The sequence below is a fragment of the Medicago sativa genome, chromosome 7 (genome assembly GCF_051527215.1).
Source record: "Medicago sativa cultivar Bolivia chromosome 7, Bolivia_mono, whole genome shotgun sequence".
Classification (NCBI taxonomy): domain Eukaryota; kingdom Viridiplantae; phylum Streptophyta; class Magnoliopsida; order Fabales; family Fabaceae; genus Medicago; species Medicago sativa.
This window is the reverse complement of record NC_140755.1, coordinates 79,500,985-79,518,891: the sequence shown is the minus strand read 5'-3', so window position 1 is coordinate 79,518,891 and position 17,907 is coordinate 79,500,985. Positions and strand designations below refer to the sequence as shown.

At 33.3% G+C, this 17,907-nt stretch overlaps 3 protein-coding genes across 6 annotated transcripts; 1 reads left to right on the top strand and 2 right to left on the bottom strand.

The window, feature by feature from the left end:
- Positions 1-2,616: 2,616 nt before the first annotated feature.
- On the bottom strand, positions 2,617-5,307 carry LOC146908971 (triacylglycerol lipase 2-like). Its single transcript, XM_085723863.1, has 9 exons — positions 4,965-5,307; positions 4,620-4,727; positions 4,388-4,528; positions 4,173-4,283; positions 3,926-4,069; positions 3,799-3,839; positions 3,578-3,657; positions 3,364-3,459; positions 2,617-3,106 (listed from the first exon to the last, which is right to left on the bottom strand). Exons 1-9 carry the CDS (start codon positions 5,139-5,141, stop codon positions 2,787-2,789), a joined length of 1,218 nt encoding a protein of 405 aa, XP_085579989.1. The 5' UTR covers positions 5,142-5,307; the 3' UTR covers positions 2,617-2,786.
- Positions 5,308-6,672: 1,365 nt separating this feature from the next.
- On the top strand, positions 6,673-11,958 carry LOC146908970 (SNARE-like superfamily protein). The gene is made up of 5 exons (XM_085723862.1): positions 6,673-7,305; positions 7,418-7,514; positions 7,954-8,032; positions 8,136-8,217; positions 11,633-11,958. The coding sequence occupies exons 1-5, from the start codon at positions 7,273-7,275 to the stop codon at positions 11,771-11,773; spliced, it is 432 nt and encodes a 143-aa protein (XP_085579988.1). The 5' UTR covers positions 6,673-7,272; the 3' UTR covers positions 11,774-11,958.
- Positions 11,959-14,126: 2,168 nt separating this feature from the next.
- Positions 14,127-17,344, bottom strand: LOC146908969 (putative protein phosphatase 2C 60). Of its 4 annotated transcripts, XM_085723859.1 has the most exons (6): positions 17,306-17,344; positions 17,034-17,129; positions 16,304-16,639; positions 15,239-15,606; positions 14,865-15,101; positions 14,127-14,772 (listed from the first exon to the last, which is right to left on the bottom strand). In XM_085723859.1, the coding sequence occupies exons 3-6, from the start codon at positions 16,605-16,607 to the stop codon at positions 14,518-14,520; spliced, it is 1,164 nt and encodes a 387-aa protein (XP_085579985.1). In that variant the 5' UTR covers positions 16,608-16,639; positions 17,034-17,129; positions 17,306-17,344; the 3' UTR covers positions 14,127-14,517. The 4 variants fall into 4 exon arrangements, with proteins under 4 accessions (XP_085579985.1, XP_085579986.1, XP_085579984.1 ...); XM_085723860.1 differs by having other exon boundaries at positions 16,764-17,344; XM_085723858.1 differs by having other exon boundaries at positions 17,034-17,344.
- Between the last annotated feature and the right edge of the window lie 563 nt (positions 17,345-17,907).

Below are 17,907 nucleotides of genomic sequence, written 5' to 3'. Positions count from 1 at the left end.
CAACAAAAGATGCTTGCATGTGGAGTAAATTTTGTTATAGGTTGGTCGGGTTCGGTTTACACGTTTTTGAATTTGTAAAAACTGGGCCCGACCGACTAAATCCACACAAACCCTATTTTTTAGTCTTTCTTCACCCGAGACCCGTTTTAACCCGCCCGATGGACCCGCGGGTGACTCGGATATATCGGTTGGTGGGCGGGTTCGGATTTTGTGTTCACCCCTAATTGAAATCCAAATTGTAAATTTTGATAGTCTTTTAAAATCATGAAAGTCAATAAAATCATGCAAAGTCTTTTAAAATCCTCAAGACTTTTTTAAACAAAAATTGTCCTTTAAAATCCTAATCCAATACACGCGAATTAAAATCAACGTTTTGGTCTCTAGTTGTTATTATCGAATTAAAATATTTTATTTTATTTTACGCGCGAATCTAAAATTGTTTTGAACTAGCCTTAGATAAACAAAGAAACGACTGATAACGATACTTGTAATTGGTCTATGTGGATTCAACAACTCTTTATACTAAAACTGACATCAGGCCCGACCTTGAGGGGGTGCAAACAGCTTAATGGAGCTGGGCCTCAAAAAAAAATTATAGCCAAGTAAATATGTAATAAATAAATATAGCGCGAATAATAGTATATGCTTACTGAAGCAGCCTAGCGGTTCAAAGCAAGTTGCCATTGCTTTGGGTCTTGAGTTCAACACTCATCACCCATCACCCATGGATTTATGGATTTACTCATCACCCATGGATACCCATGGATTTATGGATTTACTCATCACCCATGGATTTATGTTTTTCTTTTCCTTTTTTCTTCTTATATTTTTCTTTTCCTTTTTGCTTCTTTAATTAATATTTTTATGGATTTACTCATCACCCTCATCACCCATCACCCATGGATTTATGGATTTACTCATCACCCATGGATTTATGTTTTTCTTTTCCTTTTTTCTTCTTATGTTTTTCCTTTCTTTTCCTTTTTTCTTCTTATATTTTTCTTTTACTTTTTGCTTCTTTAATTAATATTTTTATGGATTTACTCATCACCCATGGATTTATGTTTTTCTTTTCCTTTTTTCTTCTTATGTTTTTCCTTTCTTTTCCTTTTTTCTTCTTATATTTTTCTTTTCCTTTTTGCTTCTTTAATTAATATTTTTAGTATGAGAGGACTATCACCCATGGATTTATGTTTTTGTTTTTCTTTTCCTTTTTTCTTCTTATGTTTTTCCTTTCTTTTCCTTTTTTCTTATGTTTTTTCTTTTCCTTTTTGCTTCTTTAATTAATATTTTTAGTATGAGAGGACTATCACCCATGATTTATGTTTTTCTTTTCCTTTTTTCTTCTTATGTTTTTCTTTTCCTTTTTGCTTCTTTAATTAATATTTTTAGTATGAGAGGACTTTGATTTAAACATTATTTATTATGGATTCGAAGTTCATTTATCCTCTCTTCAATTTAGGCAAATTCTTCTTAACATATTGGCTTATATATTTACAAATGAAAACATAGTATAATTTTTTTTTTCTTATTTTGTTAGAACACTTCTTGTAATTTTTGGCCCATACTTATTGTATAGGATAGTTAAACTCTAACAACAAATATTATAATTTTTTTACTTGAAAGAACAAGCATTATAATTATTCTCTAAAAAACACATTACAAACCTTTTAGTTTTGGCTTTGTACAAACTAAGGAAAAATATAACCTAGAAGATTGATAAAGATATTCGCATAAATTGTATTTTTATATTATTGATTAGAATATTGATCTTTTATGTGTTAGTTACAATAAAGTTTTTTTTTTATCTTTACGGGTCTTATTTTCAATTTAAATAGATAATTGCTCTTTAAAAAAAAAATTATGTTTTTATTTTATCAAGGGTCTATTTTTACATGAGAGCCGAGCCTCCAACTACATAGGGACGACCCTGACTTACATATTGCGGTGTATCACATATTGAATATCATTATGGGTATCAATATTATACAGAGCAATATCAATCATAATGGGTATCAATATCATACAGAGCAATATCAAGATATTAATCTAGTGAAGAAGAATTTGGGCGATGGGGAGGAACTCGGTTTTGGTATGATGTATGGTGCGGTGATTTGCCTACGAAAAAAACTTTTCCAAGGCCATTCGAGTGGTCAGAGCAAATGAACTAAGTTATTTAGGAAATGGGGAAGTGGAAGGGTGGTCGGTGGTGCTTGAAGATTAAATGGAGGAGGCCGCTATTTTCGGTAATATATATGAGTGCTACCAAAGTTTGTTGGAGTTAGTAGTGTTGGTCCAAATATTGACTTCGAAAGATGATTGATTGTGTGTGCAAACTCTCAAGATACATTTTTGGTAAACAAAATTCTTTCTCATCTTTGTAAATATATATTCTTGTCTTCCTATTTGTTGGTGGTGTCAGATAGGGAGGGTCTTTTGGCTAAGGTGTGGGGAAGTTTTGCTCCTTCAAAAGTGGTAATCTTTTCATGGTAACTGCTTTTAGTTCGGCTTCCGACAAGGTCTATCTAATTTGGGTGCGAGTTGCTTTTTTTTTGGAAAGGACACGGTTCCTAGCTGCGTTTGGTGTGAAAATACTCCAGTATAGTGCCATACACATTGCACATAATAAACCAAGTTATATATATAGTGCCAAACACATTGTACAATAATCATTGTAAAACTTTTGGAATTAAATATAGAGAAGAATCTAAAACATACACTATATTTTTTCATTTGAATGTTGACAGAAATCTAACTCTTTTCGAAGCACAATAATCATTGTAAAATCAATGAGCGTTGAAAAAAGCTATCATGGGATCATAAACCACTTGTTTAGCAGTGACAGCCATAACAAAATCAGCATGTGCATAATCTTGGTTGAACGCTGCCACGAGCTTGTTAGCATCATGATCTTGGAGGTCATTGAGCAAAACTTTCACATCTTGTACATCAGATAGCATATCTTGCCCTCCATATCCGAGAAAAAGTGGAAAATCATTTGGGATTTTGGTCAGGTCGTAAGTTGGAGGAACTCGTTGACCATAGTGTAGTACATTTTGTGCTTGATCAACATAATCATACTTTGCTATTTTTCCTGTTCTGATCACTACTCATATTCCATAATACAAGAGCCATGTCAGTAAAAAAAAACCTTAGTCCTAATCTGAAATGCATTAGATTTATATGATATTGAGATTTGTTTTTCAGTTTGCAACATTATAATTTTTTTTTTTTTTTTACCTCCATATATAAAACCATGATGATAGTATCTACATAGTGAGATGTGATTGAACGCATGTGAAAAATAGTTTTTAAAGTCCATACAAATTAAATCCAATATTGATTCTTAGGTAGTAGACTTACTTTGAGAAAAATGGATCAAGTTCTTTGTTGATGTTGGTTGTGGTTCATGATCAAGATAGATATCTATCCTAGAAGCATTTATGCAGCAATTTGGACCTATAAAATTTAATAGTAATTAAGAAATACCAAAATAAAATAAATAGTTATGGTAATAATCAGTTTGATACTTAAATATTAAGTGAAATTTCCTCATCATTAGTAAAATGTAAAGCACCTGTGAAAAATGACATTAGGTTTGCGCAGTTCAGGTTTAGAGTCTTGCAGATGCCATCCAGAAACTTTGATCCAACATCCCTGCTCATTAGAAAAACATATGATAAATTATTTCTACTAGATATTTTTTTTATAGTTTTATCCTTTTCTTTTGCACTCAAACATATAATTAAGAAAGATAAAGAAAAAATAAATAAAGGAAAGGGTTATTTATTCTCTTACACATTAGGAATGAATTCACGGAGGCCTAACCAATATGCATCCTGTTATGCAAAAAAAAAATGTAAATGTTTTCATAATATTATTCAATTAATATTTAACTAAATACAATTATGTGTCTCTTACATACATCAGCTAAAAATAGGTCAGCACCAAGTTTTGTAAATTTTGAAGGAATTAGATTCATATGAGCAATTGGACTAAGTAATGCAGTTGATCGCAACATATTCACCAGCTTTCCTTGAGATAAAGCAGCAAAGGCCATTAATGTTCCCTGAAAAATTTAAATCATTAATTGTTACATACATATACACAATAGTAGTAATTAAAAAAACATAATAAATAAATAAATAAATAATCGTTGGGAATTTACTCACCTGAGAATGACCTACATAGTGCATATTTTGACCAGTATGGTTGTACACATACTGGACTGAAGCGGGAAGATCATAACTAGCTAATTCGTCCCATGACCAATTCCAATAAGCCTAATACATTATTATAAAATAAATCAACAATCAATTAGAGATAAGTCTACTAACTTGTGAAAAGTCTGAAAAATGAAATACACGTATATCATAAGTATAAGAACCATGTCAGTAGGACTTAGTGAAGTGTGCATGGTGCTATATTTTGTGCCGCGACCATTGACAAGCCACACATCAAATCCAGTGTCTGCTAAGATAAATCCTAATGATTCTTCTGGAGTATTGAACAACCATATTATAGCATCCTGAAATGAATCATAGGTGTCAATTACACATTGACCTTGCATATACAATGTTGTAACAATTTGCATATGTGTCTGCGCAAAAAAAACTTACACAAAAAAGACCATGTTGTATTAGCACGGGTGGCTTGTTTACTTTCTCACCGGACCGTCCTGCCGACAATCTCAACAAGCTCAAGATGTAGCCATCCTCTGTTGTAACCTGAGTGAGTTAGAAAAAAAAAATATTAATGTTAATTTAAATATGTGATATATTAAGTTATTAACCATTTGTGTGTTTTCCTTAAAAAAAAAAAACCATTTACGTGTTTGTTGGTTCACGAGATTTAATTTAATTTGTCTATTTTTTTTATTACTTTTTAGCATGTAGTATAACTGGTTCATTAAATTTGGAAAAAGTTTCTTTCTTCATAGTCAAATGCTATTAATATTTACTTACTTTATGTTCTTCACATGTGTACCCTTGTGTCTCTACCATAGTCTTGCATATACCATCATTGGTACCTAGAGAGGATGCTGAAAATTCATTGGTTGTGTGAAGTGTTTTTCTTCCTTGTGCTACTGTAATGCAAAACAAGACTATTGAGATTAGGCTAACTAGTATTGTGCTGGCCATATTTTGGTTAATTATGCTTATGAATACCCCTCCAAAGAAAACATATTTATACTGAAGGTGTATTAATTTGGAGGGCAAAAGACAAAGTGGAAGACAAAATTGCACTTTAATGATTCTAATAATTAACTTTTGTTTTTAACATATGTGTAATGGTTGTTTGTTCTTCTAAATCATTAAGAAAATGTTCCACCTTAAACTTTTTTTTAATCAATTAATTAATATACATAACCTGATCAACGTTCAAGGCATTGGCATTTTGATCTATGTTAATCCGATTTTATCACAAATAATTAGTTGTTTATTCTGGCAATTTGGGTTGACGTAACTCCAATGTTATCTTAACAGTTATTGTTTTGGTCTTTGGTGGAGAGTTTGATTTGTCATGCATGAGTGTGCGAATACTTGTTGAGTTTGACCTTTAATTATAAACTCATAAGTTACGTTAAAGGCATTAAGACAACTTACAAGTCACTCTAGAATAGAAGCAAACAATTCAACGGTCTTTGCTGGAACGAGCTATGATAAATTCTTGGCCAAATAATTTTTTTATGTTTGACAAAAATACCGAGTTAATTTTTAAGTTTAAATAGGTCTTTCAAGTTAACATTGAAAAATGTGAATTCTAACCACTAGAAAAAAAAATATGCTTTAAAATAAACAAAAAAATACAAAAAAAGAGGTAAATATTTTTTATAAGAATGGAGGTAAACATTTTATTCATATGAAATGTTTTTTATTTAATATTTAATAAATCAACCATAAAGGAAAGGGAGAACCCATCTTTTGTGTCCCATAATTTTTTCGACGGAGATTTGTCATTCTTAATCGATGGTGAAAATTTTGTATTTATATCATGGTAAAAAAAATTTAGGTTTTGCTAACTTAAAATTTGTACAAAATGATATTATTATTACCAAGGTAATTAAAACCGGACCGGAGATTAAACCGATGTAACTATGTGTTCGAGGTTTAAAGGTTCAACCGGTACTAATATAATAAGCATATTTTTTTTAATTATAAACATAATTGATAAATAATTATAAATAAATAATTTTTTCGTACAAAAAAAACACTATTTTTATTTCCAATTTTTTTTTTTGTCTTAGATGAAATAGTAATCCATTGAAATTAAACTCAGACACAACTGTGAGGTCCCGGGTTTGAACTCAGGTCACGACGTCCGGTCTTACAATTTCGACATTTGTCAGTTGAGTTAGGACTTCTGGACTTTCTATTTTTTACACCATAAATTTCGATACATACATAGATGCACCGTTCAATTTTAAAATGATACTCCCTCCGGTCCTTATTATAAGAAACAGTTGACTTTTTTGGTTCATAGAATAATTAATGTATCTTGTTATAAATATATATTAGATACATCACTTACACAATGAACCTAAAAAGTCAACTTTTTCTTATAATAAGGACCGGAGGGAGTATTTTATATTTTATTTTTAATTATACTTATTGAAGCTATTATTGGCCCAAGAATGGAATGGAAAGTGGGCTATTATGAAATCCCATCTAGTTACCAGGATCTATTTTAAAAAACCCTAAAAATTTGACAGCTAGAACAGGGCTCTCTCATTTCTTTCAGCCGCTCACCATCTCTTTACACATCATCGAAGGCATAACAAAAAACAATTTCTTTGAAGACAATAACATAGTTTCTCCTCTTTTGCAGATTTTGTGGTTTGATTTATTTTCTCTTCCTCCCTTAAACGATGTCATTTTGATATGATTTCTTTCAAAAATCTCAAAACGCGGTTCAACGACTTAAACCGCACGAACCGACGGTTTTCCCGGTTTTTCACCGGTCTGTCCACCGGTTTTTTGATTGGACGGTTTTTGGCTTAGATCGGACCAATAACAGATCCGGTTCACGTTTGAACCGGTTGAACCGGTCGGTCCGGCCCGTTTTAATTACTCTTGTTTTGTAGCAACAATATACTATAATGTAATTTTTTTTTCATTATCTACAAATTACAACAAACGAAGTTAAAATGATTCGATAGTTATAATTTATTGACTAGTTGTCTACTTCACAAGCCTTTCCCTTCGTTCAATCTATTCAGTGCGTGCGGGTGCATCGAAAGCCACGTAGACCTTCGACACTTCGCCGGTGAAGATGATCGTCTGCGTCGCCGTCGTTGGTCACCAGGTGAGTCTCCGTCACTTTCCCGTTCTCCACTTCGTCATTTTCATCTCCGATCTGAAACTCTGTGATTTCACTGAATTTTTCGATTTCTGTTTGATTTCTCCGATTGCTGCAGAACAATCCATTGTACATTCAGAGCTTCACGGAGGCTGATGATGCTCTCAAGCTCCACCACATCGTCCATTGCTCGCTCGATGTCGTAGACGAACGAGGTAGGTTCACTATGCGATCATGCTCATTTTTTTGATTACTAGTTTTTAAATTTTTTATTTTATTTGGAGATTTAGGAAACATTGTTTTATCTATGATTTTTTTTTTTTTTTGTGCTGCAAATGGTCGAGATCTTGGTACCATAAGTTTAGAGAAAATTTCAATATTTTTTTGTTGGATTTGGGAATTTTTTTTCTCTTACCGTTGGGCTATGAGGCACGAACAGTGACACGACACCGGAAACGACACTGATAATAATTTGAGAAAATGACACAACTCAATGTATTCTCGTGTTTGGTGTCAGACACCGGCCACGTCTTCGATTAGAAGTGTCCGTGTGCTACATAGCTTATTGGACATTCTTAATTTAGAGTTACTCTAAATATTATATTGTTTGCCTTGTTTTGGGGGGATATCTGATGAAATGTGTTTGATTGGCAGTGAACAATCCTAAGAAATCTGGACCGATGCTGAATGAGACGTTTTTAGGATTGCTTTATCCAATTGAAAATTACAAAGTGTGAGTGCATTTGTAGCATGTGGAAAATTTTTATTTGATTTATATATAACCCAACAATGAAAAGTGGGTGATTTTCATTTTTGATCTGTGATGTCATTTGCAGTTATGGATATCTGACTAATACGAAGGTGAAATTTATCTTGGTGACCACGGATCTGGATGTTAAAGATGCAGATGTGAGAAATGTGAGTATCAATAGAAGTTGATGGTTTTCTTTCATTTACGTAGTATAATTTCCTGGAATTATGTTTTTCATTAGCCCAATTTCCTGGAATTATGTTTTTCATTAGCCCAATTTCCTTGTCTTCTTGAATGGAAGTTTATGACTGGTGCAGTAATACTTTTAGCAATGAAGTTGATTATATGTTGAAGCATGTATTTTGTATTCATGGTGGAATACTGCGTCACCGTGTGTTGAGCTTAATCTGTAGTTTTGAGCTTCGTTAAAATCATAATTATTTATTATTGGGATGTGAGAAAAGCAATCCTATCGTCAAACCAAACAGCTGTGGAGTAAATCCTAATGTGTGGTTGTGTTTACTGGTGTATTAGAAGACCTTCAATGGAAGAATGGAAAATCTTACAGTTAATTTAGTTGTATTAGTTAGACAGGGATCTTAATACTACAAAAACTAAAAGGGAAAGTAAACGCAGCAATTGTTAAATAGCGCATAGCGGCACTGCACGATAGTGCTATTGCATAGCGGAATTTGAACGAATCGCTATTGTTCAGCGATACACTATTTAGTACAAAATATTGTGAAATAGTGGCTATCGCGGTGCTATAGTACTGTTACATAGCGGAATTTGAGCAAAGCACTATTCTCTGCAATCTGCAATTGACATCATTGAATAATAGTGGGAGGTCTATGATTTTTGAGTGAAATTGGGAGAGAGTGCAGGTCTCTTAAATACCTAGGGTGCTGAAAAGTTACCCATTTCCATTGTACATTCTTGGCATTCGAACTTTAATCACATTCATTAGAACTTAGAAGGCTTTCTTTTTGTAACGAAGTTTGCTGTTTTCCAAATCTGATCTATTTCCACCTTCTAGCATAAGCAGTTAATGGTGACACGATGTTAACATTGGGCTGCACCTATTGTCATGTATTTCTTGTGTAGAATCTGTATTTGTTAGGTACCTCACAGTTACTAAAGTCGATATTAATAGAAATACAAAGCGAAGAAGGCGGTTAGTGACAATGAGGGATATTCAAGGAGGGAGCATATTAGGGATCTGAATTCAAATCACATGCACATGTGGCAGTGGATGGGTAGTATTAGGAAGGTAAAGGAGGCAGTAGGGGTAGAATGTAAAGTGGGAGAAGGGAGAGTGGAGAAGTAAGGAAAAATTGGGGGAAGTTTGGGAAAGAGGTTGCAGCCTATATCTTTTTCCCTTTAATTTTATTCTTTTACTACATGTACAGATCTTTCTATCCACTGCTACGTCTTCTGATAGCTGTAAGCAAAAGATCTATAGTACATTTTCCAGTTCTGAAATTTGGTTCATTTCAGGTTTTAGCCGAAATGATCTCTTTAGTCATTATTCTGTCAACTTATTTTATTCTGGAAAATTAAATTAAATTAAATTAAATCTCAGATTCAGAGCAATTCTGGAATATATCATATGTATTTTTTTTGGAAATTTCGCCTTTATTGCAGTTCGCCTCTAGCCACCTAATGGTGGCATTTGGGTTGCCTTCATTGCAGCCTTTAACACCTTCAGTGTGTTGGGTGGATTTACTCCCACACTGCTTAGAGATAGGTCATGTGTAGTGTATATAAAGCTTGGGCAGCCCTCATCTTACAAGCCGGTTTTTAACGGATGAGTTAGGCCCAATATAAAATCTAAGATATGTACAGAATTCAGAATTATAGTCTGCAGTGGTTGATGTGGCCGCTAAAAGTTAGTGGTCAGCGGCTGCATCTGCAACTTTCCACGATGATAGAGTGAATGAAATCATAGAACTTTGCCGGGACAGGTGGTGTTGTGTCTGTGATAGATGTGACAAAACAGAATCCACCACTGCAAATCACCAAACACTATTGTTGTAGTGCAGATCTACTCCTCAAAGCTTGTCTTGTTTGCTGTTCATGCTCAGCCGACGGCTCCAAATCTTTGGTTCTCAGCCACTTCTGTGGTTGATTTGTGTTCTGCGTCAATGGGTGGCTGTGGTGTGGATAAGTGAGTCAGTGTAACTACCAGTGAGTGTTAGATGGAAGTTGGCTTAATGTTGTGAAGGCAAGAAGTTGTGACGGAGGGAAAGGCAAGAGAGGTGAGGAAAAGGGAGTGTCCATGACTGTGATGGAGAGAGGATGTGAGATATGGAGAAATAATTTTAGAAATCCTGAAGGGGAAACAAATGGGACTTGTATGGGAAAATTTTGGTGAGGTAATTTTGCAGGTGAAAGACATGAATTGCGTAGAAAATGTTTGGAGAGAAAATATGCCAATTTTTGTAATAGTAAAGAGGCAATATATGCGTGGTAAGAAAATTTTGCCCTTGCTAATTATTTCTTTTACTTCATATACTCCATCCGTTCTCAAGCATTATCAAAAAATGTCTATCTCTTTGGATCAAATATGTAGACTGTTTTTGCTTTTATTTTTTTATTTATTATCTCATAAAGATGATAAAAATATGAATCATATGTTATTATAAATCATTAATTAAGGTACATGTTGGACATATTTGATGTCTATCTCTTTTACTTTAGATATATCATTAATAATGAAAAAAATATGAATGAAGCTACTATAAATCATAGGAGGGAAATTCTAACATTCACATCGCAACATGTTAAGGTACCAAAGATAGATATTTTGCATTGGAAATCCTTTTTCCAAATTTGTTGATAGATCATTCCGTTTGCTATCCACATCGCAACATTCACAATACCCGTAATCGCAAGAATTCTAACATGACCACAATTTGGAACCTTTGTATAACATGACCACAATTTGGAACCTTTGTATATATGATCCAGTATGCTTTTTTGAGTGACAAACTGCATTCTTTGGTGTACGGTTATTTTCATAGCTTCCCTCTTGTGATTTCACATCATAAAAGTTTCCCTCCCAGAAATACAAATTGATGATAGGCTCTTTTATCAAATAGTTTTTCCTTGCTTTGTTTCACTTTGTTCTCTCTGGAAGATATATAACTTTTTTTCCCACAGGCATGCTTTTTCTTCTAGTAATATTTGTTTTCAGAAAAAGAAAAAGAACATGATGTTTTTTATTTTTATTTTAACAGAATTTGTTGTTGTCATGTTTCCCTGCTGTCATTTTCCCGAGTGATGAAATTGATGCTTTTGTTTCTCACATCAGTGGTCTACAATTGAGAACTCCTACATGTTTTCTTTCACAAAATATGACAGGAGAGATTGTTACTAAATATCTACAATTTTGTACCAATACCACTATGTTTTGATACCGTTCTTTTAATTGAATTCTAATGGGTAATACTATTGGAGTTTTGAATACACACATTTAGCTACTGTTTGTTTGTTCCTTTGTCACATAATAACTCTGGATATGACCTAAGAAATATTGTACTGTTTGGTGTTATTTTTTCCATGCTAACTTCTGATATACAGTTTTTCAGGAGATTTCATGCTGCATATGTAGATGCAGTTTCAAATCCATTCCATGTGCCGGGTAAAAAGATAACATCTAGAACATTTGCAGAAAGAGTGAGCACAATCGTCAAGTCATTTGGTTTTAGTTCGGCTGCATGAAAATCTAATACCGGTGCTGATGTGATCCTTTGATGATATATAAGCACAAAACCTTTTTCTATTTCTTTTTACTTTGTAATTTAGTATTCCTTAGGAATGGAATTTCACCGAGGTAAAATATGTGTAGGAACATTTTCAACTGAGTTTAATGTTCATTGTTCAATATATAATATATTAAAAATCAATCTTCATATTTGTATTTTATATATATATATATATATATATATATATATATATATATATATATATATATATATATATATATATATATATATTCCCTTTAAATTTCCTGATACTTGAAGGTTAAGTTATATATTACTAAACATGTAATCTTTTAAATGGGGGTTTGCACTAGAGTGGAACAGTGATTTTACTCGATGCATTGCTGTCCTGGAATGGTTGGGAGGTAGAATATTTATTGAAATTGGAGTGGCTTTGTGGGGTGGTTTTAGTTGGTTGTGCCCCTTTGTAAAAGCTTACTACTTAAGCATTGTGGGAAAGGCTCGTAGCAAGATCTTTACAACACCCGAGTGACAGAGCATTTGCTATGGATTACACGGTATAACACGGTATATCTTATATTTTAGAGAATTTAAGTGGTCCCTTAAGAGATCGAATACCAAATGCATAATGTAACATGAATTAAATAAGTAGTAGTGAATTAGAAGTATTAGTGAATTAGCCTATTTTAAGTATTAGTTTTATTTATGTCAATTGGTATCACGAGCCTTCCATCTTGCGTGATTGATGGGTGCTAAACACAATTCAATGAAATTTTTTAGTGCTCTCGAAGTGGAAGAGAAGATGGAAATGAGTTTATGTTACTTATGTGATGAACCTTTTACTATGGAACATCAATCAGAGCATAAACATATTGAGATATTTATGATGGATGTTGATGATGAAGGTGAACCTCTTGGGCAGTTCATGAAAAGCTTCGATGAACTCAAACCTTTAGTAAAAAATGGTTTCAGCTCACAGCCTCACACCCACAAGAGGGTGACTCTGCAGTGCACAATGGGAAAATACTGCAACCAAAACAACTCAAGAAAATTGAAGAAATTGCTGGTGAATTGCAGCATTCTTCAATTTTACACTCAAAGAATTATATAACATGGATAGATTACACTCAAATAATCGTTTCACCAATTTTATTATTCTGTAGGAAAAATCAAAGCAAACAAATAATGTACATGTAGTGTACATATGAAACATGGTTTTCCTATTCAACCAATACTAATACTAATGAGTGACCTATTATCTTTTTGGTTTGCTTAGAATCATGGTTGGACAAATAATTAATATTAATGACTTGTGCATCCCTTAAGTTGGTTTTTATTTGATGTTAGGGGCATCTAAATTGACCCTGAATGTTTCTTAAATGTAAGAAGAAACATATTTGGTTCATCTAATTGGTCTCTAACTCAATGCACTACCTAGGTACTTAGATCCACCACATATTTGATTCATTTTATTTTGTTTGAAAGCTGAAAATCTTCTCCATATATATAATTACAATAAACAATTTTTAGTTCAAGTTTTAAATCGATCTTGTTTACATTGTTTGGAGACAAACTATGGAAGGACAATTTTTTTTGTTTCAAGTAGAACGAAGATGAGGTACATGGAGTATAATGTAAGTTAAGCAGAAAGTGCAATAATTCTGTAAGTGAAAATTTGTTTAGATTAAAAAGATGGTGTCAATAATTATACACAGAAAATTTCTAGAAATTAAAGTTGAAATTCTATATTTGATATTTTCTACTCCAATCATTTGCTCGATCATCTCCAATAATACTGTCATAAAAATGATGTCAGTATAGCATAGCTTATTCAAAAGCTCCTTCACTTTCTTTCACATATTTATTACATTTTTAGTAACATTTTAATTGGTTCACTACAATAACTAAGTAGTAATTACTCAAAGCTTACAATAACATAGTAGTAATCACTCAAAGCTTGGTTGCCATAGTCAAGCAGTCAGACAAATCAATCCATGTTGCAAATTTGACAGTATGGACTTTTAATGACAGAAACACAATAAATTGGTTTTGTCAAGTCTGATCGTAAACATATCTATAACATTATTCGAAGAGTTATGTGATTTGAACATAAAAAAGTTTACACCGTATTCAACGGTATAAAAAATACATGACTTATAACTATTGATGTAACTAGAAGAGAGATAAAAGTAAAAAATAACATTATAGCCAGACGGTATAAAAATACGGAGTTGGACGTCAAAATTTGATGTCCACATAACATTTTTTACTTGAATGTGATATAACACTCGATTCATATATAAGTTCTTGCAAAATATTACCTCTGACAGTTATTCTCCTCTCTTCAGCACTTTCTCCCACAAAGAACTACATGTATTCTATATACAGCTGAGAAGAACCTCATCAGCAACTTACATGAAAATCGAACACACATTGTGCCTTACATTTAAACTCAAATCGTGCAACTTCTTGGACAAAGTAACCAAAACAAACGGAAAAAATGATGAACAAATTACAACTTTCATAAGGGTCATCAGAATATCTCTTCTGTTGTTAAAATTTGTGAGGGAAAAAACCTAAACATGAGTATTAGTATTCTAAAAACTTACAGTTCTGATTTAAAGAATCGAAGTGCCGGTTGTTTGTTGCTATATCAACATAAACATACCTTGTATTCACTATTCACACGAGAAAACAAAGATAAAAGTAAATATACAAACTTATATATCAGGTAGTACCAGCTTATGTTGGTGTTGTACAAGGTGCTAATGTGTTAGGACGAAGGTTGACACCGCCCCCTCGAACAGAAATACTACTGAACTTAACATAGCTTGCCCTACTCACGAGATTTGAGTCAATAAACACAACAATCACTGTGATATCATCGTGGAAATGCCGACGAACCCCTCTGTCTATATTTTTTAGGTCTGAATATCTCATTTCTCTCTTTTTTGCCGCTTCTTGAAGTGCAGATTTCACAAGTCTTTTTGCTATTCCCTGAAAAAGATAAAAAATTAAATTAAAAAGCCATCTTTATAAAAATGGTAAATTGATATGTGACTGTTTGTATCAGTGTGGCTGTATCTTACAGAGCGGGGATTATTTTGAACTATATCTACTGCTTCTTGATTGCTAAGGTGCTCCCAGAGGCCGTCCGATGCAAATATAATAAACTGATCGTGTGGCTGCAACTGGTGAGTTGATATTGATGGTTCTGAACTCAAAATTGGCATCTTGAACGGCTCACGAAGTCGAAATTTTGCATATAGTGGTTCTCTATTGAACTCGGCTTTTTTCAGATATACATCCCCAATAGATCTAGATATCTGCACCGTAAAAAACTTTTAAGATATAATAATGCCACAAAAACGTTTACGAAGACATGACAATTGAATTACGTACAAAACTCTTAAGAAAAAATAATGCCACAAAAACGTTTACGAAGACATGACAATTGACTTACTTGTATTAGGCCCTTAACACGCCATACATTATGCTTCAAAACAACAATGTTTGAATCGTTAGGGTGTGAAGATCGCAGCTCATGTCTTATAGACTCTATGGCTGCATTGTGCTCTGTTGACAATTGCACGGCTAAAACCTCCCCAGTCGCTTTGACTGCTCTTCCTAAAACGGCCCGGGAATCACCAAGATTTGCTATGTAAAGGGCTCCATTACAAATTACACCAACAAGACAGCATGACCCAACAGATGCGATTTGCGGTTTCATTGACCACTGTTTGGTAACAAGAGACATAAATCCATCTTCTGTTGCTTGGATTGCCTTGCGAATTACATCCACTGACATTGATTGTTGCTCTGCAGCAAACCCTGAAATTTGATATGCATGAAAACTTTTAATTGACAATCATGCAGAGAACCGTGATTCAGAACACAGCTAAATCCTTAAATGACAATAAAAATATCTGGTATTGAAAACCACAATTCCTGCGGTTTCAACTCAGTATTAAGTATATATACTTTTTTACTCAATAACTAATGCATAGTTGATATGATGTAAAGGTGAAAAAGGTACTAGGAATAAATACCATCCCCAGCCACTGCCAAAAAAAAATATAAAACTTAACCAAGCCACGTGTTATGCTCTCGCCATTTTTTCAAGAATGGAAGAAAACAAACGCTTATTGGCATCTATTCGGGTTCATAGAGAAAAAAAAGTATTATCACTTAGATATCTAACAGCTATGATTGACACAAATGAGTATCAGATATGCATGGCATCAGATGATACGCCAAAGCGCTGTTCCTTAAAAAACATAAGATATGACACTTTTAGGATACTCTTCTATTCACTAAGCTTCCTGGCTCAACAGGGTTTTCACTTGGCCCCATCTTTACATCATAGTTCCGCATATGATTTTATCGAAGTTAAAAACAAATTATAACTACGACAACCACTTGGAATTAGAAGCTACTAGTATGTGGAGAACAAGCAAAGCAACAGGCACAATCTATTCGAATAAAGAAGAAAAACAGCGTTAAGAACTCATTCTTGATGTCCACTTACTCTTTAGATGGTGAACAAGGTGATCATTAATAAACCTTGATGTCTCAGGCCCTCCATGCCCATCATAAACACCAACAAATGTACCGTACGGTCCAGAATCACCGGAACTCAAACTACCTGATTCAATATAACTTTGGTCCTCCAATAAGTTGTTGGCTTGGACCACAGCCATTGAAAACTCACCATTCAAGTGCTTCCCTGAGTCTTTGTACCACAAGAGTCCATCCTGCTTACCACCAGAATCCGAACCACTGCGTGTATATCGATCCAAACGTGACCGAAAACAAGCTGTCAAATAGTTCATCAACTACAACACTCACCTCAATGATGAATCCACTGCAAAACACAATAGCAAGAATAAATTGCTACTGAAAAAAAAAAAAGGTTTTCAAACAAATCAAGCCACCAATTACAATTTTGCAAGGGATGAATAAATTAGCTTCTATAGTCAAATTCTTACATTTATTACTATTTAAATAGCAACATAAACTATGACCAAGTGCATCCTCCTAATTGAGGAAAAGTTCAAGAGAGAACTTCTAGATTTTCAAAGGATAGGTCAAACCAAACTTTTTCCTCACGACATTGTTTGTTTTGATCAGCTCATGGAAATTTTCACAATTTTGACATTGGAAAATTAAAACCCTAACTCATACATAAAATTCAAAAATGTCAACAAAATTAATAATAAATGAAAAAATAATAATCATGAAAGTGATCTTAGTCTTACACAAAGAGGGTTGAATTGAATGGAAGCTAAGTTGAATGATACACCAATTGAATAAAGAATTATCTTCAAAGTTAAAAACATGTGACAGCACTAAATCTGTGGATTCATCAAATCAACATGAAAGAAAAAGAAGAAAAGAAAGTGGATTAAAGGGTTTGCTTGTGCTCTAAAATAATATCTTTGTAGATGATGAAAAGGTATTGTATATAATGGGTGGATTGAAAAATGAAGAAAGATTAGGCCAACTGAAAAAAAGAGAGAAAAAAAAAAACCTTTTTCTTTGTTACAAGCTCAAAGAGACCAAATCCATTAAAGAACCAACAATGGTGAACTGAAAAAACAGCAAAACAAAGAGGTCCACGTCAGACACCACAACAGAGAGAGAGTCAATGAAGCATGTAACGTGTTACGTGGGCAATGACTGTTTTGTTAGGTTACTGTTATTATGGGTAAAGTGTGTTGAAATCCTGACACGTGGAGTATGTCGTGTTTTTTACAGCATGTGAGTGCTATAAAGTTGTGTTGTCAGGTACACGTGTCTTGTTCTAGAACAGAAGAAGCTAAAAGTGTGCATTACAAGGTGAAAAGTGTGCATTACAAGGTGAGTGTAATAAATTAGGGAAATACAAGTTTAGAAGCTAATTATAGAAATTAATTTTTGGAAATTGTGCATTTAATACTTTGAAAGTTTAAAATTTATTTTTTTAATACAAAACTTATGTTTTATTTCATTTTTTAGATCCTTAACTTGTGCCCTTAGGGCACAAGTTAACATGACCCAATAAATTAAGGTGTCTTTTAATTGAGGGTTAATGAAGCGAAAGAAGGAAGAATTAACTTTTTTCTTTTTCTTCATGTAGTTGGATGACTAGAT